This window comes from Salvelinus namaycush, chromosome 32 (assembly GCF_016432855.1).
Source record: "Salvelinus namaycush isolate Seneca chromosome 32, SaNama_1.0, whole genome shotgun sequence".
Classification (NCBI taxonomy): domain Eukaryota; kingdom Metazoa; phylum Chordata; class Actinopteri; order Salmoniformes; family Salmonidae; genus Salvelinus; species Salvelinus namaycush.
The window spans coordinates 30,177,259-30,204,909 of NC_052338.1; the positions used below are offsets into that span (position 1 = coordinate 30,177,259).

The following is a 27,651-nucleotide window of genomic DNA, read 5'->3' on the forward strand; positions in this document are numbered from 1 at the left end:
AGTCACGCTCGCTCCTCGATAGAATAAACAGCTTTATCACAGATGGATATTTATAACCACTAACCTATCAAAAGTTTGTGAGAAGCTGATCCATCAAGTCAATTGATTAAGGCATAATTCTGTCATTTTCAAACACTGTCTCTTGTTGATATTTTGCTAACATTAAAGGCAATATGGATCAGGAGACAATGGGCTGTGCTTAAGTTATTTTATACCACGTCATCAGTTTTTACTTTTGCCCCACCCGTCTCTCCTGTAACTTCTCCCAGGCGAACACTAAAGACTAGCTAGCATGATACTTGAAACCTGCCATTTAGACACTAAATGGGGTAAGAAACTGACATGTTTGGAACCTTAAACCCTTCTACAACCGAGAAACACTGTGTCCATTTTTGTATTTTTATTACTTGCTTTGCACAAAATCACTTTGTTGATTACCAGGCAAAACATGGTCGTCTTTTGTTGTTGTTGGGAGGTCATCCTCCACATTAGGAACGTGCTGACTTCACTACCTTCTTCTCGTCTTTGTGAATATAGGCGTATTACTTTCACCCAGTGTCACTTTAGTTCCTGCTCTCCCCTACTTTCAAATTGTTCAATAGAACATCAATCTTGCAGAATGTGTAGCCAGTGTTTACAATGTTGCTGCAAAAGATTAAAACATTCTGCTCACACCAACAGAAATGTGATCATTTGCCATTGCGCTTTTTTTTTTTTAAAGCAAATTATGGCGTTGTGGTTACCATCATGTGAATGCAGGGTTTTTCTAGGGAGGGGTTATAGTATTCTGAATGAAAGCATGCGTATATGTTGCACAAGACAGTTTGATCAATCCTAATAATTTGTTGCCTATGCAAATCCTAGATTCTCCACGCACGCAGTTGATAAGGGCCCCCAGCTGTTTACACCCCATGCTGGTTTTCCATACATTAGCCTCAAGCTCCGGGCCTCCCAAGTATTTGTCGGATGTCCTCTGTTCCTTTTGACTTGTGGGTTACATTCGAGTCATTTAGCACACACACACGCTTATCCAGAGCGATTTACAAGAGCATTTAGGGTTAAGTGCTCAGCTCGAGGGCACAGATTTTTCACCTAGTCAGTTCAGGGATTTGAACCAGCAACCTTTCGGTTACGGGCCCAATGCTCTTAACCGCTTGGTTACCTGCCGCGCGTTCAGGATAGAGCTTGCCTGGTGATGAGACGTGATCCATATCAAATAGATGATTGATATATTTTCCATGATGGCGTGACTCAGCAATTCCTCATGTCACAAAAAGTTATGCAGGAATGAAAAAGCCAAGTAGACCAACAAAATATAGGTGGTCATTTCAAATACTCTAAAACGTGGAAAAGGTGAGGAAATGACATCATACAAGGTCAATCTTATTTCCATTTCTTTATTTCTTTTAAAACCAATAGGAATTGAGGATATCTTCAAAATGGGTAAGATGATAAAAAAAAGAAACTGACCATTTGCTTTCTTTTCCACCTCTTTTCCTTCAGAGTGAGACGAGGGATTAACAGTTGAGATCATTGTGTGTGTGTGTGGTCATTGTAGGAAAGTCCTATTGTAAACCCAGTAAGCAGCCTTGGTGAATGGAAAAAAAGGACCTACATTAAGACGAGCCCAGTGTCTTCCTGTGAAACTGGCTCTGTGTGTGATGGTCATAAGGGGGTTCGGGGTCTTTTCCGAGGTGGACTGAATATTGCACTCCCGCAAGATTGTATTTAATTTTTTTTAAAGAAAATGATAACATGGCTCTAGAATAAAATGAAAATGAGAAACAGAAAAGTGTCCTTGCCCCCAACCCCAGACTGCCTTGCTAGTTACAGCCAGTGAATAAATACAGCGGACATATTTAAAACGCAGCCAACCCAGTAATTAAAAAGTGACATCAAGCAAGTGGGGTAGAGAGAAAAATATTACTGCATTTTCAGTGGAGATTTTGTGTTGTACAAAAATACATCAATAGCCAAATGGACAGTAATTTTTTCCTTTTTCTTCTAATGTGCTGAAGGGTTTACAAACATTTAAAAAAGGTACATAACCCTGGGCAAATCCATAATTCATATCATTAATAGAAAAATAAACAAATCAGCAATATTGATACCATTTTAACATTTGTAGATTTTGTTTGTTAAACTTTCATGTAGGTGTAAAAAAAAATACAAAGAGCTATCCCATGATTCAAAGCTGAAAATAAAAATGTTGAAAAAATTATGTGCCCGTGATAGGACACTGGTAACTTGGAGGCGGGCCTATATCTGTGTGCGTTGACCTTCTTGTTCATTGGTTCGGCTGGTTGGACCCCTAGATTTGCATTCATTCAAATCTAATCATTCGCTCGTTGATTAATTGATTCTGTGATCAATTAGTCATGTCTCAGTGTTAACAAATCACAATAATTACTGATAGTTCTCTCTCCCCTTGGTTGGAATAATGTTGTTCCCACTAGCTTCTGTATTCTTGATGAGACGCTGCACACAGACACGTTACTGGACGCAACAGTTGGGGCCGTTGGCATCCTTGAACCGCAGACGCATCTTGGGCCTGTATTTCTCCAGGTAAAGAAGCTGCTTGGAGTTGAACGCTCCACGTCTCTTCCTGAGGGGAGGGAGGGAAAAACAACAAAGTGCTCTCATAATGTCACAAGAGACCATGCAGCACATGTGCAACAACATCCACACAAATCAATATGTGCCCTGGGCAAATTCTAACAAAGTAATGAAGAGAATACAGTACATGTTCCACAGCACAGAAACATTGGTTAGGCTCCATGCCCTGTGTGGAACAGTGGTGGCTAATGGCACTTAAAATCGGAGGGACAGGCTCATAGTAACAACTGGAATGGAACAGTATCTAACAGTGTTTGTGTTTGATACCATACAAGCCCCCCCCACCTCACCCCACCTCCCTTACCAGCCTCCATTGGTGTGGAAGTTAGTGGTACTTACTGTCGTATGAACTGCACTGCATCCTCATACTTCATCCCAGTTTCAATCAGCGCTAAGGCCACCAGGACTGGAGCTCTACAGCACAGACACAATATAGATATCAATAAATCAGAGCGAGCAAGCAACATATACCAGCCGGCATGGGTGGGGATGTAGTGTAAAGCATGCTGTGTCATGGTTATGTAGGTGGCAGGGTGGGGAGGTAGTGTAAAGCATGCTGTGTCATGGTTATGTAGGTAGCAGGGTGGGGAGGTAGTGTAAAGCATGCTGTGTCATGGTTATGTAGGTGGCAGGGTGGGGAGGTAGTGTAAAGCATGCTGTGTCATGGTTATGTAGGTGGCAGGGTAGGGAGGTAGTGTAAAGCATGCTGTGTCATGGTTATGTAGGTGGCAGGGTAGGGAGGTAGTGTAAAGCATGCTGTGTCATGGTTATGTAGGTAGCAGGGTAGTGTAAAGCATGCTGTGTCATGGTTATGTAGGTAGCAGGGTAGTGTAAAGCATGCTGTGTCATGGTTATGTAGGTGGCAGGGTAGTGTAAAGCATGCTGTGTCATGGTTATGTAGGTGGCAGGGTAGGGAGGTAGTGTAAAGCATGCTGTGTCATGGTTATGTAGGTAGCAGGGTGGGGAGGTAGTGTAAAGCATGCTGTGTCATGGTTATGTAGGCAGCAGGGTGGGGAGGTAGTGTAAAGCATGCTGTGTCATGGTTATGTAGGTAGCAGGGTGGGGAGGTAGTGTAAAGCATGCTGTGTCATGGTTATGTAGGTAGCAGGGTGGGGAGGTAGTGTAAAGCATGCTGTGTCATGGTTATGTAGGCAGCAGGGTGGGGAGGTAGTGTAAAGCATGCTGTGTCATGGTTATGTAGGTAGCAGGGTAGGGAGGTAGTGTAAAGCATGCTGTGTCATGGTTATGTAGGGAGGTAGTGTAAAACATGCTGTGTCATGGTTATGTAGGTAGCAGGGTAGGGAGGTAGTGTAAAGCATGCTGTGTCATGGTCATGTAGGTGGCAGGGTAGTGTAAAGCTGAGACATTGGCCTGGGAAACCCACAGGGGGGGGCCTGGGTTCACTGCAACCCCGCTGGGGCATCACGTTCACACACATAGTGTGATAAGTGTTACTGTAAGCAAACCTCTCAAAAAGAAAAAAAATGCACCACAAAACTTTAAAACTTCCCAGACAGACTGCCCGGAATGTCAAAACTCAAAGAGCATTCTTGTGTGGGGTTTTCAGAGAGAAGAGGGAGAGGAGGGACAATGATAGAGGGAATATGAGAAAGAGACAGAACGAACACCCTTTTGTGCATGCCAGGGTTTCCGTTAGGAAAATGTGGAGCTGGACAACGTAACCGGGAAGAATTAACTGGCCAGTTGAGAAATGTGGACCTATAGTGCATTAGGAAAGTATTCAGATGCCTTCTCTTTTTCCACAGCCTTACTCTAAAATGGATTAATTAGAGATGTTTTACAATCTACACACAATTCCCCATAATGACAAAGCGAAAACAGGTTTAGACATTTTTGCAAATGTATATATAAACTCAGCAAAAAAACTAACATCCTCTCTCACTGTCAACTGCATTTATTTTCAGCAAACTTAACATGTGTAAATATTCGTATGAACATTAGATTCAACAACTGAGACAAACTGAACAAGTTCCACAGACATGTGACTAACAGAAATAGAATATTGTGTCCTTAAACAAAGCGGGGGTCAAAATCAAAAGTAACAGTCAGTATCTGGTGTGGCCACCAGCTGCATTAAGTACTGCAGTGCATCTCCTCTGACATTCCTTTCTTGCAGGAAATCACACACAGAACGAGCAGTATGGCTGGTGGCATTGTCATGCTGGAGGGTCATGTCAGGATGAGCCTGCAGGAAGGGTACCACATGAGGGAGGAGGATGTCTTCCCTGTAACGCACAACGTTGAGATTACCTGCAATGACAACAAGCTCAGTCCGATGATGCTGTGACACACCGCCCCAGACCATGACGGACCCTCCACCTCCAACTCTATCCCTCTCCAGAGTACAGGCCTCGGTGTAATGCTCATTCCTTCGACGATAAACACAAATCCAACCATCACCCCAGGTGAGACAAAACCGCGACTCATCAGCAAAGAGCGCTTTTTGCCAGTCCTGTCTGGTCCAGCGACAGTGGGTTTGTGCCCATAGGCGACGTTGTTGCCGGTGATGTCTGGTGTGCCTACAACAGGTCTGCAAGCCCTCAAGTCCAGCCTCTCAGCCTATTGCGGACAGTCTGAGGACTGATGGAGGAATTGTGCGTTCCTGGTGTAACTCGGGCAGTTGTTCTTGCCATCCTGTACCTGTCCCACAGGTGTGATGTTCGGATGTTCCGATCCTGTGCAGGTGTTGTTACACGTGGTCTGCCACTGCTAGGACGATCAGCTGTCTGTCCTGTCTCCCTGTAGTGCTGTCTTAGGCGTCTCACAGTACAGACATTGCAATTTATTGCCCTGGCCATATCTGTAGTCCTCATGCCTCCTTGCAGCATGCCTAAGGCACGTTCACGCAGATGAGCGTGAGCGTGTTTTTCCAGAGTCAGTAGAAAGGCCTGTTTAGTGTCCTAAGTGTTCATAACTGACCTTAATTGCCTACCCTCTGTAAGATGTTAGTGTGTTAACGACCGTTCCACAGGTGCATGTTCATTAATTGTTTATGGTTCATTGAACAAGCATGGGAAACAGTGTTTAAACCTTTTACAATGAAGATCTGTGAAGTTATTTGGATTTTTACGAATTACCTTTGAAAGACAGGGTCCTGAAAAAGGGCCGCTTCTTTTTTTGCTGAGTTTATATATATATATATATATATTTAAAAAAAAAATGAAATACCTTATTTACAAAAGTATTCAGACCCTTTGCTATGAGAATCGAAGTTGCACTCATGTGCATCCTGTTTCCATTGATCATCCTTGAGATGTTTCTAAAACTTGGAGTCCACCTGTGGTAAATGCAATTGATTGGACATGATTTTGAAAAGGCACACACACACGCACCTGTCTATATAAGGTCCCACAGTTGACAGTGCATGTCAGAGCAAAAACCAAACCATGAGGTGGAAGGAATTGACCGTAGAACTCTGAGACAGAAGTGTGTCGAGGCACAGATCTGGGGAAGGGTACCAGAAAATGTCTGCAGCATTGAAGGTCCCCAAGAACACAGTGGCCTCCATCATTCTTAAACGGATGAAGTTTGGAACCACCAAGAATTCCTAGAGCTGGCCGCCCAGCCAAGCTGAGCAATCGAGGGAAAAAGGCCTTGGTCAGGGAACCAACCATCTCTGCAGCACTCCACCAATCAGGCCTTTATGGTAGAATGGCCAGACAGAAGCCACTCCTCAGTAAAAGGCACATGACAGCCCGCTTGGAGTTTGCCAAAATGCACCTAAAGGACTCTCAGACCATGAGAGTCTGATGAAACCAAGATTGAACTCTTTGGCCTGAATTCCTCCAGACATGACGCTTGCCAACCTGGCATGGTGGCGGCAGCATCATACTGTGGGGATGTTTTTCAGCGGCAGGGACTGGGAAAATAGTCAGCACCGAGGGAAAGATGAACAGAGAAAAGTAGAGAGATCATTAATGAAAATCTATTCCAGAGCGCTCAGGACCTGACTGGGGCGAAATTTCACCTTCCAACAGAACAACGACCCTAAGCACATAACCAAGACGACACACGAGTAGCTTTAGAACAAGTGTCAATGTCCTTGAGTGGCCCAGCCAGATCCAAGACTAACAACTCTGGAGAGACCTGAAAAAAGCTGTGCAGCGATGCTCCCCATCCAACCTGACAGAGCTTGAGAGGATCTGCAGACAAGGGAGAAACTCACCAAATACAGGTGTGCCAAGCTTGTAGCATCATGCCCAAGAAGACTCGAGGCTGTAATCGCTGCCAAAGGTGCTTCAACAAAGTACTGAGTAAAAGGTCTGAATACTTATATAAATGTGATCCGTTTTTTATGAATGAGAAACATTCTAAAAGTGTTTTTGTTTATGGGGTAGTGTTTGTAGATTGACAAAAACAAACAATTGAATCCATTTTAGAATAAGGCTTTAACGTAACAAAATGAGTTAAAAGTCAATACTTTGAATGCATTGGGTGCATAAATCCATTAGGGCTTCTACCCACGTTGCGCAGAATGACATTTTGATTATGGTAATTTTGCTTAACAGAACCTGCAACTCCTGTAATGATCAGCCAATAAAACATAATTTTCAAACAACTTTGCGGGAAAACCCCATTGTAAACAGAGCACCTGATGTGAGCAGATCCATATGTGACAGATGAAAATCTCTGTTAGAAACATAGAGTGGGAATCTAAATAGGCAACAACTACAATGGGTTGCTAATATGACTAACATCGGGCCTTTGGCTTCTGGACAATGAAAGAAAGTTGATATGAAAACCAATAGCAATTAACTTTTTGAGTTTGAATTTATTCTTATAGGGACAGTGCACATTAATCAGCGTTTCAGTAAAAGTGCCGGTTTTAGCCAACCGGCTAATTCTCAACCACAGTCCCTGGGCAGGTTTTTAAAAACAATTACAATACAGACAATCAATGAGCAGTGAGCACACACAGAGCAACATAGGACAAGCAAGACATAGCATGCACAGAGCACAAAAAGACAAAACCCATAAAAGCAACAAAGTGTTTCCACACCTCACAAGGTACAGACAGACAACATGGAAAGCAGCAATACACAGCTAGGGATTATGTTCACAAATCTGACTGACCTTTAGCCATGTCTCCATGTTTTTTGTGAAAGTGTGATAGGTGGTGCAGTTGTGTGTGTGTCTGATGCAGTGTATTCCAGACATGGGAAAGCATGGCATATGAGTAAGTTATAAAATAATTGCCTTTACGTTTCTATGGTCAGATTTTGCAAGCCAAGACATGCCTAATAATGAAGTAAACCGTTCAGGTTTAACGTTAAAACAATTAAGTATATGTTGTCAAAATGCGTACCACCTCCAGCTTACATTGCAAAGTGGTGGGTGATGTGCTGATAGCCTGCCTACCATTGCCTTTGCACTTGAATGGCGAATCGGAGGCGCACTTCAATTACCAGTTGAGAAATAAAAATAGTAGCTCGTTTCAAATCATGGCCATCAAAACTGTTTTTAACACACAATTGCATTTAGAATGGTTGCGCAATGACTGGGCTTATAAAAGCAGCAGTTGCGCTAACGCTGTCCACTCAAAGTAAGCGCTATATGCTAAAGTAAGCGCTATATGCTAAAGTAAGCGCTATATGCTAAAGTAAGCGCTATATGCTAAAGTAAGCGCTATATGCTAAAGTAAGCGCTATATGCTAAAGTAAGCGCTATATGCTAAAGTAAGCGCTATATGCTAAAGTAAGCGCTATATGCTAAAGTAAGCGCTATATGCTAAAGTAAGCGCTATATGCTAAAGTAAGCGCTATATGCTACGCGCGTATAATAAGAAACATGACGACTAACGAAAAAAAAGAAAATTGGGCGTCAAATGTATTTACATCCACTGATATTTACATACCTTAAGGGAAGTGTGAGACGGGAGCCGTATGGTTAGTGAAGAAAGTCCCATTGCAAATGTACGGTCCCTTACCTGACGTCTTGCGACGTCGCAGAAAATCGCGGACGGCGTCGGGCCGTGGGCGGCGGAGAGCTCTTTCAGGAAGTCACTCAAAAAAACGTCTCGGACTTTCGGTTTCCGTTTTATAAAAATGACAAATTTTTGACTTTTTTCTGCATTCTCGAAAATTCCCACAAGAGGGAAAATAAATCATATTGCAGGCGCACGAGCACGTGGCAAACGAGCGCGGCCTTTTCTCCTAAACTGAAAATATTTCGAAGACGAAACTCGGCGAGCGTAGGTTTGGAGTAATGGGCAGTTGGCCCCGAACAAGATGGCGTCGAGACCTCGGCGCTTTTTGAGTTATGGCCATTTTTCTGGGATTAAAGGGTTAAAACGCAAGTAGGGTGCTAATTTGACCGCTTCATGTCAAAGTACATAAGCATACGGTGTCAGGAAAAAAAGAACCAGCCATTTATCTATCGTAATTTAAGAGAAATCGTACATTGACCGTTTGGTGATGTTCACAAAGAGGAATTTTTTTTTCCAAAAAATCACAGATCCAGTTGCAGTGTGTTCAGACGTACATTTTTAAAGTGGGTCTCGAAGCTCTGCGAGAATCCTGTGATTTTATGAAATAACACACACTCATTTAACCCTCTTTAAATAAGTCAGTTCTTAACATAAAGACTTAACTCAATATTATATAAGAGCCTACGCCAAGGAGGGTATGTGTTCAATTTCAGCTTCCTATGTCAACTGGAAGTACCTTAAAATTGTGCCACAGGGTCAGGTTTGAAGGGTAATAAGGTCAGATCTTTTCAAAACTTCACTTGTGTGATTAGACAACCCTCATGAACTGTAATCAGTCATTTTTCCCAACAGATGTCAAAGAAAAGCTCTCTCACACAAACACACACACACAAAAAGGAAGGATGGAGTGAAAAAGTACGGTGCTTAAAGACACACAAAGCCCACAATGGCATTACTATTATCTCTAGGCCGTGCCGAGTTCAACGAGACGCCCCGCTTGACCGTAGCTCGCTCGGTCTGAGCGCAGCGACCGTTACAAGAGAACGGACACAAATGACCTTTTGACCTCAATGTCAATTTCATTTGCTTTTGGGACACAGAGAGAGAACCGTTAAGGTTAGAAACACAATTTCACCTCAGGAGTGTTCTTAAGGTCCTCCCGATCTGTGCAAGCCTAACCCTGACCTTGTGGCATTAACCCTTCACAGTTAAAAGGTGTTTACAATGAAATGTCTCCCCATTGGAATACATTGACTGCACCTCTAAATTCAACCTAAAGCCTATGTGGGTTATGATTGTCTTATGAACCTGTCTTTGATGTCAGTCCATCAAGCCACCATGAGGTCTACCTGTGTCGATTCTAAGCTTCCTGGAGCAACCGGAAGTGGTTAAATCACCCTAAAAGTGTTTGCCATAGCCAACCTGCAGTTTGAGAGAAATAGTGCATTCAGCCCTATGTAAATCAGTCAATTTTTAACATACAGACTTAAAACTCAGGATTCTGTAACAGCCTACTCCAGTGATGATATGTGTTTATTTATAGCTTCCTGTGACAACCGGAAGTGCCATAACTGGTGTCAAATGGGCTGTTTCGAAGGGTTAAAAATGTCAAATCTTTCCAAAACTTCATATATGTGAATAGACAACCCTCATGAACTGTAAATCAGTTCTTCATCCCATCAGATTTCAACAAAAAAAAATACACACCGACACAGAAATGATGGAGGGGCACACTGAGGGGCTAAGAGGCAGACAGTGCCTGCAGTAGTTACTTTTGTTCCAACTTTTAAAGAACCGTCAGACCTAGAGTTCTGAAAATTTACAAACCTGTTCTAGACCTCAGGTCGATTGTGCACGGTGAATTATATGACTCTAGAAGGTTCTCGGATCGATAAAAAGCCTCGTGTATTTGCCATGTTTTCAATTCATTTTGACCTCAACGAAACGGACGACCTTTAGAAAAGTCCCAGAGTCTCAAGACTAGGTGCGTTGAAACCGGCTCGGCCCATAGAGACAGACCCCAACGAGCCTGTTTGATTGCTCATTCAAGGACCCCGTAGCAAGGCAATGAAAAAAGTGGAATTTCAGCACCAATTAGGGTTTTGCTCGGGCACCGAATGACCTATCGAGCCGAAACTTGGGATTCGAGGTCGCTTCACATAGGGCTAAACATAATGTGTGAACTGGACCCGCAGCTAGAACATAACTACGTATTATTTGTTTTATTATGGTTTAAATGGAAGGCGCTGTGAATTTTGGGCCTGCTCTGAAATATGTTATAGTTGGCATCTAAAGGAGTTGGAAAAAGTGAGTTTGGAGTCAGATGGTATCAGTTTGGTGTCTGAAAATATCTATTTGACTGATGGACACTGACTTGCTCGTTGACTTTTGTACATTTGCAATATGTTTCAACGGGGAGGTACCATGAGGAAAAAGCGACATGATGAAATTTCACGAAACGAGCGATGGAGAGGAACCACTATCACTGCCCGGCCATCCTGAGGTCATCAGACCGTTGACTTTTGTATTTCTAAAGTATTTAAGAGAATGTACGTTACATTTGCAATATGATTCAACATCACATCATATTGCAAATGCACGTTAGATTTGCAATATGATGTGATGTTGAATCATATTGCAAATGTAACGTGCATTCTTTAAATACTTTAGAAATACAAAAGTCAACGTCCTGATGACCTCAGGATGGCCGGGCAGTGATAGTGGTTCCTCTCCAACGCTCGTTGCGTGAAATTTCATCATGTCGATTTTGGTGATGGTACCCCCGCGTTGAAACATATTGCAAATGTACAAAAGTCGACTAGCAAGTCAACTAGCAAGTGTCAACAAAAGTCAACTAGCAAGTGTCCATCAGTCAATTGGATATTTTCAGACACCAAACTGATACCATCTGACTCCAAACTCACTTTTTACAACTCCTTTAGAAGCCAACTATCACATATTTCAGAGCAGGCCCAAAATTCACAGCGCCTTCCATGAATGCACCAAAATAGCATTCTGAAATCACCACTAAAATGACATCGCCATATTCTCCAGGCCGTGCCGAGTTCAACGGGATGCCCCGCTTGACCGTAGCTCGCTCGGTCTGAGCGCAGCGACCGTTACAAGAGAACGGACACAAATGACCTTTTGACCTCAATGTCAATTTCATTTGCTTTTGGGAGACAGAGAGAGAGAACCGTTAAGGTTAGAAGCACAATTTCACCTCAGGAACAATCCTAAGGTCCTCCCGATCTGTGCAAGCCTAACCTTGACCTTGTGGCATTAACCCTTCACAGTTAAAAGAAGGCGTTTACATCAAACATTTTACAATGACATTTCGCCCCATAGGAATACATTGACTGCTCCTCTAAATTCAACCTGAAGCCTATGTGGGTTATGAATGTCTTATGAACCTGTCTTTGATAACAATCCATCAGGCTACTATGAGGTCTACCTGTGTTGATTTTAAGCTACCTGGAGCAACCGGAAGTGGTTAAAATCACCCTAAAAAGTGTCCAGATATACATGACTTGCAATTTTGAAAATCACTGCATTCAACCCTATGTAGATCAGTCAATTCTTAACGTATAGACTTAAAACTCAGGATTCTGTAACAGCATACCCCAGTCAAGATATGAGTTTACCTATAGCTTCCTGTGCCAACCGGAAGTGCCTTAAAATGGTGTCATGGTGCTGTTTCGAAGGGTTAAAAAGGTCAGAACTTTTCAAAACTTCATTTGTGTGATTAGACAAGCCTCATGAACTGTAAATCAGTCATTTCTCTAAGCAGATGTCAAAGGAAAGCTCTCTCTCACACAAAAACACACACACAAAGCAATGATGGAGTGAAAAAGTACGGTGCTTAAAGACACACAAAGCCGGCAATGGCATTCCCATTATCCCTAGGCCGTGCCGAGTTCAACGAGATGCCCCGCTTGACCGTAGCTCACTCGGTCTGAGCGCAGCGACCGTTACAAGAGAACGGACACGAATGACCTTTTGACCTCAATGTCAATTTTATTTGCTTTTGGGAGACAGAGAGAGAACCGTTAAGGTTAGAAACACAATTTCACCTCAGGAATGTTCTTAAGGTCCTCCCGATCTGTGCAAGCCTATCCTTGAGCTTGTGGCATTAACCCTTCACAGTTAAAAGAAGGTGTTTACATCAAACAGTTTACAATGACATTTCGCCCCATAGGAATACATTGACTGCTCCCCTAAATTCAACCTGAAGCCTATGTGGGTTATGAATGTCTTATGAACCTGTCTTTGATGACAGTCCATTAGGCCACCATGAGGTCTACCTGTGTCGATTCTAAGCTTCCTGGAGCAACCGGAAGTGGTTAAAATCACCCTAAAAGTGTTTGCAATAAGCACCCTGCAATTTGAGAGAAATAGTGCATTCAGCCCTATGTAAATCAGTCAATTTTTAACATATAGACTTAAAACTCAGGATTCTGTAACAGCATACTCCAGTGAGTATATGTCTTTACTTTCAGCTTCCTGTGCCAACCGGAAGTGCCATAATTGGTGTCAAATGGGCTGTTTTGAAGGGTTAAAAATGTCAAATCTTTCCAAAACTTCATAATTGTGATTAGGCAACCCTCCTGAACTGTAAATCAGTCATTAGTCCCATCAGATTTCAAAGAAAAATTTACACACCCAAACAGAAATGATGGAGGGACACACTGAGGGGCTAAGAGGCAGACAGTGCCTGTAGTAGTTACTTTTGTTCCAACTTTTAAAGAACCGTCAGACTTAGAGTTCTGAAACTTTACAAACCTGTTCTAGACCTCAGGTCGATTGTGCACGGTGAGTTATGTGGCTCTAGAAGGTTCTCAGACCGATAAACAGCCTCGTGTATTTGCTATGTTTTCAATTCATTTTCAGCTCAACGAAACGGACGACATTTAGAAAAGTCCCAGAGTCTCAAGACTAGGTGCATTGAAACCGGCTCGGCCCATAGAGATGGACCTCAACGATTCTGTCCGATTGCTCATTCAAGCACCCCGTAGCAAGGCATGGAAAAAAGTGGATTTTCAGCACCAATTAGGGTTTTGCTCGGGCACCGAATGACCTATCGAGCCGAAACTTGGGATTCCAGGTCGCCTCACATAGGGCTAAACATAAGGTGAATATTGGACCCGCAGCTAGAACATAACTACGTATTATTTGTTTTATTATGGTTTAAATAGAAGGCGCTGTGAATTTTGGGCCTGCTCTGAAATATGTGATAGTTGGCTTCTAAAGGAGTTGGTAAAAGTGAGTTTGGTGTCAGATGGTATCAGTTTGGTGTCTGAATATATCTAATTGACTGATGGACACCGACTTGCTACTTGACTTTTGTACATTTGCAATATGTTTCAACGGGGGGGTACCATCACAAAAAGCGACATGATGAAATTTAACACAACGAGCGATGGAGAGGAACCACTATCACTGCCCGGCCATCCTGAGGTCATCAGGACGTTGACTTTTGCATTTCTAAAGTATTTAAGAGAATGTACGTTACATTTGCAATATGATTCAACATCACATCATATTGCAAATGCACGTTAGATTTGCAATATGATTCAACACATCATATTGCAAATGTAACAGTGTGTGTTATGTTTGCAATATGATTCAACACATCATATTGCAAACATAACAGTGTGTGTTATGTTTGCAATATGATTCAACACATCATATTGCAAATGTAACAGTGTGTGTTATGTTTGCAATATGATCCAACACATCATATTGCAAACGTAACAGTGTGTGTTATGTTTGCAATATGATTCAACACATCATATTGCAAATGTAACAGTGTGTGTTTGCAATATGATTCAACAGTGTGTTATGTTTGCAATATGATGTGATGTTTTTCACTGTTGAATCATATGCAAATGTAACGTGCATTCTTTAAATAAACCCTATGTGGGTTATGAATGTCTTATGAACCTGTCTTCAATGACAATCCATCAAGCCACTATGAGGTCTACCTGTGTTGATTCTAAGCTTCCTGGAGCAACCGGAAGTGATAAAATCACCCTAAAAGTGTTTTGCCATACCCAACCAGCAGTTTGTGATATATAGTGCATTCAACCCTGTGTAAATCAGTCAGTTCTTAACGTATAGACTTAAAACTCAGGATTCTGTAAAAGCATACCCCGATCAGGATAGGTATTTACTTATAGCTTCCTGTGCCAACCGGAAGTGCCTTAAAATGGGGTCATAGGTGCTGTTTCAAAGGGTTAAAAAAGTCAGATCTTTCCAAAACTTTAAGTGTGTGATTAGGCAACCTTCATGAACTGTAAATCAGTCATTTCTCTAAACAGATGTCAAAGAAAAGCTCACACACACACACACAAGTCCAAACTGTTCGGGCACCTGGTATTTTTTTGGGGTTACCAGGTGCCATGTTTCAAGATGGTTGAAATTGCGTTTAGGGAGCATCCAGACCTCCATACCCGCTCTGGGAGCACTATTCTACGGCCAAAAATCAATGGGGGCTGGCCTGAGTGTTTTATGGAGGTTTTCACAAAAACTCAGAAAATATTCTGTTTTTTTTCTGGAAAATATTTTATGTTTTTTCTTCTCGAGTCAATGGGGTACGGCCTGAGTGATTTATGGAGGTTTCCAAACAAAGTCAAAAAATATTCTATGTTTCATGTTTTGGGTTACCAGGCGTCATTTTTCAAAACGGTTTTAAATGCTTTTAGGTGTCATCCAGACGTCCATGGGAGCACTATACTACGGCCCCAAATCAATGGGTGCTGGCCTGAGTGATTTATGGAGGTTTGGGGGGTGATACGTTTTTTCTAATTTATTCACATTTTTGACTTACAAGTAAACAAGTACAAGTAAACATTTATAAAAAATGATGATAGTAAAATGTGACTAAAGTATTTTCATACAGTTCTTATTACATGTGTAATTGACGTAAAAATCGAAAGAATTTCAAAAAACGGTCCAGAAAGCACTTTTTTAAATGGAATATATGTTTTTTCCACATTTTTAACATTTTTGACTTTTAACTTTTGACTTCCTATGAAATCACATTCCAAATGGACAAAACATATTCCTTAAGTCCAAATAAAAATGTCCAAAAAATTATGTTAATAAAATTTGACAAAAGTATTTTCATACAGTTCTTACACATGTGTAATTGACATAAAAATTGAAAGAATTTCGAAAAACGGTCCAGAAAGCACTTTTTTAAAGGGGGTGATACGTTTTTTCCAAATTTTTGACATTTTTGACTTTTGACTTCCTAAGAAATCACATTCCAAATGCACAAAACATATTCCTTAAGTCCAAATAAAAATGTAAAAAAAATTATGTTAATAAAATTTGACAAAAGTATTTTCATACAGTTCTTACACATGTGTAATTGACATAAAAATCGAAAGAATTTCGAAAAACGGTCCAGAAAGCACTTTTTTAAGGGGGTGATAAGTTTTTGCCAAAACTTTCAAAATCTCAAAATTTTACTCTTGGGTCTTGACTTGCGTTACATAAAGCCTATGAAAAATTTAGATAGAACAAACTCGCCCACTATAGGAATTTTGGAGTGTTACACAGCTCATTTGCAGCATGGCATTTGCCATCAACTTTGGATGAAACACCGCCAGAAGTAGTGTATTTGTCCATCGTGTATATGCTGCGCTCGGTGCCAATAACTTGCCATGTTATTTTGTACAATTGGGGGGGGACTTCCCTTACATCAATTAATAAAATGACTTAGCAACAGGATTGTTTTTTTGACTGGCCGATAACAACCTTATTTAAATCAGCTTTTAATGTATCGGCCGAATACCGGAAACCCTGGCATACACGAGATAGAAAGTGAGAAGGTGCAAGAGTGTGAGAGAGGGAAAAACTGTAGAAAAACAACCACTAACAACTCCTCCCACGCCCTGAGTCTCTAAAGGCTGTGGCTGGCTGGTGTGAATAAGACCATCAGAATGCTGCCGGCCCTGAGGACTGCAGTAAACACAGATTCATGCAGAAAAACAGGTCTGTCTGACCACTGCTTACAGAGCCCACAGCAATGCGTGTGTTTTTTGGTTTTACTATCCATGTGGGAACCAGAAGTCCTCACAAGGATAGTAAAACAAGGACCATTTGGACAAGTGGGGACATTTCGCCGGTCCCAACAAGGAAACAAGCACACCCGATTCAAGTTGTCAACTAATCATCAGGGCCTCCGAGTTGAATCAGGTATGTTTGTCTGGGGCTACAACAAAAATGTGTACTGGAGGTGGGCTGTTGGGGGTACTGGAGGTGGGCTGTTGGGGGTACTGGAGGTGGGAAACACTGGTCTAAGCGATGCGCTGAATCAATGACCCTGGACAGGCGTGAGTAGTGTGGAGCCCGTCTTGGCAGACTGCGGGAGGGAATCTCTATGGCAGGGATGTCAAACTCATTCCATGGAGGGCTGTTTTTCTTTTTCTATTAAATTAAGACCTAGAGTACAGGGGAGAAGCGAAAACCCGCAGCCACACGGCCCTCTGTGGAATTAGTAACACACTTGCTCTATGGGGTCAACTTGAGGGCCGGAAAATCGAATGGTGTACAACAGCACACCCTGGAGAACCAGGCTAACAGGGAGAGAGAATGAGAGAGGCTAAAGCTAATCACACAGAAGCTATAGAGAGAGGATGAGGAGTCCAGAGCATACCCTACCCTGGAGGACCAGACTAAGTATGACAAAGCGAGGGTTTTTTCCTGTTAGTGTGGGCCGCTAACAGAGAATGAATCCAGCTCATACCCTGGTGAAAAAGACTAGCAGGATAGCTTAACAGAGACAGTGGTGCTAACAGCAGAGAAGCTAGCTATAAAGTGGGGATGAGAATAGCCGGTAGAACCACAGAAGCAGCAGTCTATTGCTAGCAGGTTAATAGACAGGGAGAGATTGATAAGACGATAAAACATGGAGGATATGTAGGCTAAAGAGAGGGAAGCCAACAGAACAGAGCAGATCGTGGAACCTGGAGACCACAGAGAACCAGGCTTACGCTAACTTGCAAACAGGCTAAGCATGGAACATTGTAATCAAGGTCACTTACACTCATTCAACTCACCTGTCCCACTTTACACACACTTAGCCACAATCACCTGGCCCACTTAGACACACACAGGTGAACACACTCACCGGCCCAGCCCCGCCACACAGTGCACTGCAATACAGCAGCCAGGCTCGCCCCTGAACTTGGTCTTAAGCAGGTTTAACCAGTCGTCCACTATCTTGGTGGGGGGCGGGGCACCATCATCAAAGGGCCAGTCCTACGGAGGAAGAGGGACAAAATCGTCAACATGGATCAAACCAAGGGCTGGGAGTTAATTTAAGGGCTGGGGGGGGTGGGGTACTAAGCTAACATTTGGAAATGTTTAAAGATGGTCTTACCATAGATAATTTAGCAATTTGGTTTTACATTTTTTTAACCCTTTAAGTATAAAAATATTAAAATTTGGCCTTTACTACTATTGGCCATAGAAACACATTGAATAATATCAATAAATGGCCAAAAAGACAGTCAAAAAATGAATAATATGAAATAAGGTTTTGAAGTGTGTCCTATATCTAGGAGATGAAGGACCCTGTCTTTCAAAGGTAATTCGTAAAAATCCAAATAACTTCCCAGATCTTCATTGTAAAGGGCTTAAACACGGTTTCCCATGCTTGTTCAATGAACCATAATTAATGAACATGCACCTGTGGAACGGTCGTTAAGATACTAACAGCTTACGGTAGGTGGTGGGCAATGAACCTCTCTAGGCTAGAGGGTGGTATTTTCACATACGGATAGCATCCCATCTAGCCTAGAGAGGCTAAGGTCACAGTTATGGAAACTTAGGACACTAAAGAGGCCTTTCTACTGACTCTGAAAAACACCAAAAGAAAGATGCCCAGGGTCCCTGCTTATCTGTCTGTGTGAACGTGCCTTAGGCATGCTGCAAGGAGGACTGCAGATGTGGCATGGGCAATAAATTGCAATGTCCGTACTGTGAGACGCCTAAGACAGCACTACAGGGAGATAGGACGGACAGCTGATCGTCCTAGCAGTGGCAGACCACGTGTAACAACACCTGCACAGGATCAGAACATCACACCTGCGGGACAGGTACAGGATGGCAACAACAACTGCCCAAGTTACACCAGGAACGCACAATCCCTCCATCAGTGCTCAGACTGTCCGCAATAGGCTGAGAGAGGCTGGACTGAGGGCTTGTAGGCCTATTGTAAGGCAGGTCTTCACCAGACATCACCGGCAACAACGTCGCCTATGGGCACAAACCCACCGTCGCTGGACCAGACAGGACTGGCAAAAAGTGCACTTCATTGACGAGTCGCGGTTTTGTCTCACCAGGGGTGATTTATCGTCGAAGGAATGAGCGTTACACCGAGGCCTGTAATCTGGAGCGGGATCGATTTGGAGGTGGAGGGTCCATCATGGTCTGGGGCAGTGTGTCACAGCATCATTGGACTGCGCGTGTTGTCATTGCAGGCAATCTCAACGTTGTGCGTTACAGGGAAGACATCCTCAGGGAAGACATCCTTCTCCCTCATGTGGTACACTTCCTGCAGGCTCATCCTGACATGACCCTCCAGCATGACAATACCACCAGCCATACTGCTCGTTCTGTGCGTGATTTCCTGCAAGACAGGAATGTCATTGTTCTGCCATGGCCAGCGAAGAACCCGGATCTCAATCCCATTGAGCACGTCTGGGACCTGTTGGATCGGAGGGTGAGGGCTAGGGCCATTCACAACAGAAATGTCCGGGAACTGGCAGGTGCCTTGGTGGAAGAGTGGGGTAACATCTCACAGCAAGAACTGGCAAATCTGGTGCAGTCCACGAGGAGGAGATGCAGTGCAGTACTTAATGCAGCTGGTGGCCACACCAGATACTGACTTTTGATTTGGACCCCCCCTTTGTTTAGGGACACATCATTCAATTTCTGTTAGTCACCTGTCTGTGGAACTTGTTCAGTTTATGTCTCAGGTTGTTGAATCTTATGTTCATACAAATATTTACACATTAAGTTTGCTGAAAATAAACGCAGTTGACAGTTGCTGAGTTTATAAGAAAGCTAAGGAAATATTTTTGTATGCACAAAACTACCGCTATACTTCCATTTGTTTGTGGGGGTTACCTCCTGATTAGTCTCGTGACATTTGTTTGTGGGGGTTACCTCCTGATTAGTCTCGTGACATTTGTTTGTGGGGGTCATAGAGCAAAACGGTTAACACCATCGTGTTTGTGAGTCTCCCCTTTCCATAGAGTGGTCATAATAGTTATGTAAGCCAAACTGTTTGGATGCTACAGACGTTGTCGTGAGAAAGACGATTTTCAGGAAGTCTCATGGTCTGACAAACACCGCTGTAACACGGCCACCTTCCACCGCAAATACGGAAGCCCGCCATAGGCTGCTGCGGTGGATTGAACACAACCCCATCTCTAGCTTAAACTGATGGATTTTGATTCATGTTACTAGCTTAAAATTGACAGATGTGTTATTAATGTTACTTAGATTGACCCATGGGTGAGTCAACAGACTTAAAGATTAACCAGTGCACAATGCTCAAAGGCAGTACAGGATTCAAAGCCTGATTGAAGCAGAGCAGCTGTATCATGTGTGTCTAAGTTGGGAAGCTTGATATGCTGAAGTACTGTGTGTGTGTGTCCTAGCAGACACCCTGACCATCTGAGCCTCTGTACTTGTGCTGACTCAGTCTCAGCTATGGCTTAGCACATCTCGCTCTCCCATATCATCCTCTGCCTGTCACAGCCTTCTCTCTCTCCGTCTGTGACTGTCCTATGATATCATGGGCCAGTTTTATGTAGGCAGATAGCGAACTGTCACAGATCCTGTTTCATATTTGAAGTGACAAAGACAGGAACAGAAAGGGTTGTGTTACTAATAGCTTGTCACTGTAGTTTGCCAGTCAGCCATGCTTTCAAAATTCTGCTATCCTTCTCAAACCTTTAATCCAATACATTGGAGAGTGACAGGCAGAATGGGGAGAGGAACACTCCAGGATGAGGGGTGGTGATCACTATCAAGGACAGGAAACAGGACATTTCCTCTCCCAAACACAAAGTGTCTCTGGTTTTCCTGAATCACCTGTGGGACAGCTGAATAAAACAGACGTAGATACAGTGCACATAAGAGAGAAACAGACAGAGCAAGAAGGCCTGGTTGGAGCCCCATTCATCTGGATCTGAGCCAGATTCCTTCCTGTTCTCAGCACACTGCGGGAGGCAGACAGTTGAGGACAGAGACTAACAGAATTTCTCCAGAGAGGGGCAACCCCACCTGTTTTATTTGACATTCCATGAAAAAGAAAAACAAAGTGAATCCAACTACCCTCAATTCCTCGGAAGGAAACAATGGGATCCGGTTTTGGGTCAGTAGAAATTCTGACTGCTCTCTAGGAGTGTGTGTGTGCATGCATGCGTGTTACCCTCACCATAACTTCAATCCCCTCCTTCTCCACTGGGGCCTTGTCGTAGGTGGCGTCACACACTCTCACCAGCGTGTTCACCTCACACTTCTTCAGCTCCTGAGAGAGACAGATAGCGAGCGCGAAGAGACAGATAGCGAGCGCGAAGAGACAGATAGCGAGCGCGAAGAGACAGATAGCGAGCGCGAAGAGACAGATAGCGAGCGCGAAGAGACAGATAGCGAGCGCGAAGAGACAGATAGCGAGAGAGAGCGCGAAGAGACAGATAGCGAGAGAGAGCGCGAAGAGACAGATAGCGAGAGAGAGCGCGAAGAGACAGATAGCGAGAGAGAGCGCGAAGAGACAGATAGCGAGAGAGAGCGCGAAGAGACAGATAGCGAGAGAGAGCGCGAAGAGACAGATAGCGAGAGAGAGCGCGAAGAGACAGATAGCGAGAGAGAGCGCGAAGAGACAGATAGCGAGAGAGAGCGCGAAGAGACAGATAGCGAGAGAGAGCGCGAAGAGACAGATAGCGAGAGAGAGCGCGAAGAGACAGATAGCGAGAGAGAGCGCGAAGAGACAGATAGCGAGAGAGAGCGCGAAGAGACAGATAGCGAGAGAGAGCGCGAAGAGACAGATAGCGAGAGAGAGCGCGAAGAGACAGATAGCGAGAGAGAGCGCGAAGAGACAGATAGCGAGAGAGAGCGAAGAGACAGATAGCGAGAGAGAGCGAAGAGACAGATAGCGAGAGAGAGCGAAGAGACAGATAGCGAGAGAGAGCGCGAAGAGACAGATAGCGAGAGAGAGCGCGAAGAGACAGATAGCGAGAGAGAGCGCGAAGAGACAGATAGCGAGAGAGCGCGCGAAGAGACAGATAGCGAGAGAGCGCGAAGAGACAGATAGCGAGAGAGAGCGAAGAGACAGCGAAGAGACAGATAGCGAGAGAGAGCGAAGAGACAGCGAAGAGACAGATAGCGAGAGAGAGCGAAGAGACAGATAGCGAGAGAGAGCGAAGAGACAGATAGCGAGAGAGAGCGAAGAGACAGATAGCGAGAGAGAGCGAAGAGACAGATAGCGAGAGAGAGCGAAGAGACAGATAGCGAGAGAGAGCGAAGAGACAGATAGCGAGAGAGAGCGAAGAGACAGATAGCGAGAGAGAGCGAAGAGACAGATAGCGAGAGAGAGCGAAGAGACAGATAGCGAGAGAGAGAGAAGAGACAGATAGCGAGAGAGAGAGAAGAGACAGATAGCGAGAGAGAGAGAAGAGACAGATAGCGAGAGAGAGAGAAGAGACAGATAGCGAGAGAGAGAGAAGAGACAGAGAGCGAGACAGAGAGCGAGAGAGAGAGCGAGACAGAGAGCGAGAGAGAGAGAGAGACAGAGAGCGAGAGAGAGAGAGAGACAGAGAGCGAGAGAGAGAGACAGAGAGCGAGAGAGAGAGAGACAGAGAGCGAGAGAGAGAGAGACAGAGAGCGAGAGAGAGAGAGACAGAGAGCGAGAGAGAGAGAGACAGAGAGCGAGAGAGAGAGAGACAGAGAGCGCGACAGAGAGCGCGACAGAGAGAGCGAGAGAGAGCGAGAGAGAGAGAGCGAGAGAGAGCGAGAGAGAGCGAAGCGAGAGAGCGAGAGAGAGCGAAGAGACAGACAGCGAAGAGACAGACAGCGAAGAGACAGACAGCGAAGAGACAGACAGCGAAGAGAGAGACAGCGAAGAGAGAGACAGCGAAGAGAGAGAGAGCGAAGAGAGAGAGAGCGAAGAGAGAGACAGCGAAGAGAGAGAGAGCGAAGAGAGAGAGCGAAGAGAGAGAGAGCGAAGAGAGAGAGCGAGAAGAGAGATAGCGAAGAGAGAGAGAGCGAGAGAGATAGCGAAGAGAGAGAGAGCGAGAGAGATAGCGAAGAGAGAGAGAGCGAGAGAGATAGCGAAGAGAGAGAGCGAAGAGAGAGATAGCGAAGAGAGAGAGCGAGAGAGAGAGCGAGAGAGAGAGCGAAGAGAGAGAGCGAGAGATAGCGGTGAGAGAGCGAAGAGAGAGAGAGCGAAGAGAGAGATAGCGAAGAGAGAGATAGCGAAGAGAGAGAGAGAGCGAAGAGAGAGAGAGAGCGAAGAGAGAGAGAGCGAGAGAGAGAGCGAGAGAGATAGCGAAGAGAGAGAGAGAGCGAGAGCGAGATAGCGAAGAGAGAGAGAGAGCGAGAGCGAGATAGCGAAGAGAGAGAGAGATAGCGAAGAGAGAGATAGCGAAGAGAGAGAGAGATAGCGAAGAGAGAGAGAGAGCGAGATAGCGAAGAGAGAGCGAGAGCGAGATAGCGAAGAGAGAGCGAGAGCGAGATAGCGAAGAGAGAGAGAGAGCGAGAGCGAGATAGCGAAGAGAGAGAGAGAGCGAGAGCGAGATAGCGAAGAGAGAGAGAGAGCGAGAGCGAGATAGCGAAGAGAGAGAGAGAGCGAGAGCGAGATAGCGAAGAGAGAGAGAGAGAGCGAGAGCGAGATAGCGAAGAGAGAGAGAGAGCGAGAGCGAGATAGCGAAGAGAGAGAGAGAGCGAGAGAGATAGCGAAGAGAGAGAGAGAGCGAGAGAGATAGCGAAGAGAGAGAGAGAGCGAGAGAGATAGCGAAGAGAGAGATAGCGAAGAGAGATAGCGAAGAGAGAGATAGCGAAGAGAGAGAGAGAGCGAGAGAGATAGCGAAGAGAGAGAGAGAGCGAGAGAGATAGCGAAGAGAGAGAGAGAGCGAGAGAGATAGCGAAGAGAGAGAGAGAGCGAGAGAGATAGCGAAGAGAGAGAGAGCGAGAGAGATAGCGAAGAGAGAGAGAGCGAGAGAGATAGCGAAGAGAGAGATAGCGAAGAGAGAGAGAGCGAAGAGAGAGAGAGCGAGAGAGCGAGAGAGAGAGCGAAGAGAGAGAGAGCGAAGAGAGAGAGCGAAGAGAGAGAGAGCGAAGAGCGAGAGAGAGCAGAGAGAGAGCAGAGAGACAGCAGAGAGAGAGCAGAGAGAGAGCAGAGAGAGAGCAGAGAGAGAGCAGAGAGAGAGCGAAGAGAGAGAGAGCGAAGAGAGAGAGAGCGAAGAGAGAGAGAGCGAAGAGAGAGAGAGCGAAGAGAGAGAGAGCGAAGAGAGAGAGAGCGAGAGAGATAGCAGAGAGAGATAGCAGAGAGATAGCAGAGAGCAGAGAGAGCAGAGAGAGAGAGAGCGGAAGAGAGAGAGAGCGAAGAGAGAGAGAGCGAAGAGAGAGAGAGCGAAGAGAGAGAGAGATAGCGAGAGACAGATAGCGAGAGACAGATAGCGAGAGACAGATAGCGAGAGACAGATAGCGAGAGACAGATAGCGAGAGACAGATAGAGAGAGACAGATAGAGAGAGACAGATAGAGAGAGACAGATAGAGAGAGAGAGAAACTTGTACTCTAAAATGTTTATGTTTAATTGTAGGTTCAAGTGAGTTTGTTATAGTCTATATTGGTGAAGGTTGTTGATGCATGTAGTCAGATGTATGTGTAAGTCTCTCCAGAGTGAACTTGAACACACACATGGCGGCCTCACCTCAGTGAACTTGTTGAGCGTGGCGTTGGTGGGGTTGTGTGTGATGAGGAACCTCATGCCCTCGTAGGTAATCTCCACTGCTGCAGGGCGGTTCATGTTGGCGAGACGGCTTTGAAAACAATTACAATTAAATACTTAGAATCTCTCTTACAAGAAGGATGACTACTTTTGGCTCAGATGTCAGCAAGGACTTGTAGAATTCTGTAGGTTCAAAAAATAAATAAAAACACGACAACGAAGGGAGGAGGTGGAGGATGGTGTGGGTAACACGTGTGGATGGCTACAGGAAGGTTTACATAAAAAGAGGGGTAACAAAAAAACTGGATGATCTAGTCCACAAGACTCCACGGGGGGCGTAAAAAATATTTTAAAAATAAATAAAAAATAAAAACTAATGCAGAGACTATCCACCAGTCATCCAATCGGACATTCAGATTTTACCCCATTCAGGAGAGTGGTATGTGATTGGCTTCTGGGAGAGAAAGCAGGAAGTAGAGGAGAACTAGGCAGTTTTCTTATTGGCCGCTCAGGGGACAGAGCTGGGCAATTTGGCCTTGGACTACGCGATATCCCAGGGGACGTTGGAGAAGACAGGGGTTCCCAGTGTGCTGGCTTCAGGGGGGCTTCTGGGTAGCGTAGTCCCGAGGGGAGCGGACGATTCACTTGTCCACGAAGGCGAGGTGCTGTGCCTGGCAGAAGTCTCCACTGACGCTCACATACGCCATATATGTATGGTCCAAATCAACACAGAAACACTGCCGAGAACGGAGAGAGAGAGAGGAGGGGGGGAGAAAGAATGTGAAGGAGAGAAAAGAGAGAGAGGAGAGAATAATGTGGTTAAACTCAAATAGACAACAGTCACCTTTTAGCAAGGCACCCTTGAAGTTCTTAAAGAGCAGGACTAGGCAGAGAAATCTAAAAGCACTGGTTGGGGAAACTGGAACAACTCATTACAGCAGAAATATGACTCCACACGTTGAGGCTATTAACCCCATTATCAGAACCATTATCAGCTTTGTACTAAGGTGTTATAATGACCTATTATTTATGACTGTATCCAGCCACACAGTCTGATAATGCAGACAGACAACAGACACCCATGAGCTCTTGGCTTCAAGAGAGCCTAGCCTCTCATAAATCATTTACGGCCTGCCCTCACCTCATTCCGGCTGATCATCAGCCAAGATCTGAAGCGTCTGGACACAGCCGCCACAAACTGGCTAGTCACACATACACTACGAGGGTGAGGGAGTGGGGAAGAGAGAGGTGAGGGCAGGGGGAGAGGGAAGAGAGGGGGGTTGGAGGGTGGGGAAGAGAGGGTTTGGAGGTTGGGGGGTGAAAGGGTTAAAGTAGAGGGTGGAAGGAAAGGGCGGGGGAGAGGTAAGAGAGAGGGGTTGGAGGGTGGGGAAGAAGAGAGGGGTTGGAGGGTGAAAGTAGAGGGTGGAAGGAAAGGGCGGGGGAGAGGTAAGAGAGAGGGGTTGGAGGGTGGGGAAGAGGGGGGGAGAAGAGAGGGGTTGGAGGGTGGAAGGAAAGGGCGGGGGAGAGGTAAGAGAGAGGGGTTGGAGGGTGAAAGTAGAGGGTGGAAGGAAAGGGCGGGGGAGAGGTGAGAGCGAGTGGAGGAGAGCAAAAGAGAGAGGGAGACAGAGGTTGGACCTCGGCAGCAGTAGTCACAAGGTGAGGATTATGGGTCAGCAGTGATTCACACCAGCCGACTGTCACATTCCCACGCTCCCCCGTTCACCTCCGAGACTCTCCCTCCCCTCAGTCTTCTCTTTTCAACCCTCACCCAGCACATCTCCGTTTCAGGTCTCCCATCTCTTCACTACATTCATTCTCCCATTTATTTAGTTTTTATCTTTGAGAGCAATGTGTTCCAATTCAACTAGTGTCTTGCCTTCTTTCCCCACAGGCCTCTACATTTTCCCATCTCTCAATCCAAAGGGCTTTATTGGCATGGGAAACATCTGTTTACATTGCCAAAGCAAGTGAAATAGATAATTCTAGCTCTCATATCTTTCTCGATCTGTCGTCTCGCCCACTCTGAGTCAAGAACAGGACAACGTCCACAGGCTCTAGATACTTTCTCTAACCTCTCTGGATTAAAACCAAATTGTGAGAAATGTTACATATTGATCACAAAAAAAATTCAGCTTTCAGATTACCGTGTAGTTTACCAATAAAATGTGGTCCGACGAGGATGCGGACATACTCGGTATACATATCCCGAAAGAAAGAAATTCTTACTACAATACATTTTTATAGAAAGTTGGAGCTAACCCTGAAAATAGCACTGCTGCGTGATTCTTTAAAAAGTCAAATCGATCAATAATATTCGTAGCAAATATTTTTTTATTTAATTTACAATCTGTAGAAACATTCAGAACTTTTGTGAAACATCACAGTTGAAAAAGATATGGCTAATGGAAGAAAAACAGATGGTGTTAAGAGATAGACGGGAGGGGTTGGGTGAAGCTGAAGGCTGGGAGTAAAAACAAACAAAAGATAACTACTGTAAAATATATTGTGTCCATAAAATGTATATAGTATGTATAAGCCTACGTCCGAGGGGTGGTAGGGTTAGGGGAAAAATATATATATTTTTTTAAATATGGGAATTGGAAATGACGAAGCTACAATCTGCACAATTAAAACGGATCTACCCCCTGAAAAAAATAGGACAAACAGACCCTCTATTCCCTTGACTCACTTTGCCTTGCTCACCTTCTCTACAGAGCTCACCTTGCTCACCTTCTCTACAGAGCTCACCTTGCTCACCTTCTCTACAGAGAGAGGAAGCAAGCTGTGCCTCACTCTCTCACCCTGACCCAAAGACAGGGCTACGATTCTGAGGGTAAAACCAAACTTCTTTTTCCATCTCTTCTTTACTGTCTCTCTCGCCCTCTGTCTCCATCACCCTCTCAGCTCCTCTTACCTAGTGCCAGTAAGAGGGGCAGTCTTCCAAAGAAAATATTATTATTAATAATAATAATAATTTCACCAACCCCTCCTCCCTCAGTCTCACCTTCTGGTACATATCTACCTGAAATACCTTGTATTACTGCACATTGAGCTGGTTACTGGTACTCCCTGTATATAGCTCCATGTTGTGTATTTTATTCCTCTTTACTATTTGA

The 27,651-nt window shown here is 44.5% G+C and overlaps 1 protein-coding gene across 1 annotated transcript in view; it reads right to left on the reverse strand.

Moving 5' to 3' along the window:
* Window positions 1-1,381: 1,381 nt before the first annotated feature.
* The window catches only part of LOC120027535 (protein tyrosine phosphatase type IVA 2-like), a 60,284-nt gene continuing 34,014 nt past the window's right edge, over window positions 1,382-27,651 (reverse strand). The window contains exons 2-7 of the mRNA XM_038972516.1: window positions 24,959-25,272; window positions 24,518-24,626; window positions 21,024-21,116; window positions 17,703-17,833; window positions 2,956-3,030; window positions 1,382-2,605 (exon numbers count right to left, since the gene is read on the reverse strand). Of these exons, the coding sequence (XP_038828444.1) occupies window positions 2,494-2,605; window positions 2,956-3,030; window positions 17,703-17,833; window positions 21,024-21,116; window positions 24,518-24,626; window positions 24,959-24,963 (525 nt within the window). The 5' untranslated portion in view covers window positions 24,964-25,272 and the 3' untranslated portion in view covers window positions 1,382-2,493. The remainder of the gene's footprint in view (window positions 2,606-2,955; window positions 3,031-17,702; window positions 17,834-21,023; window positions 21,117-24,517; window positions 24,627-24,958; window positions 25,273-27,651) is intronic.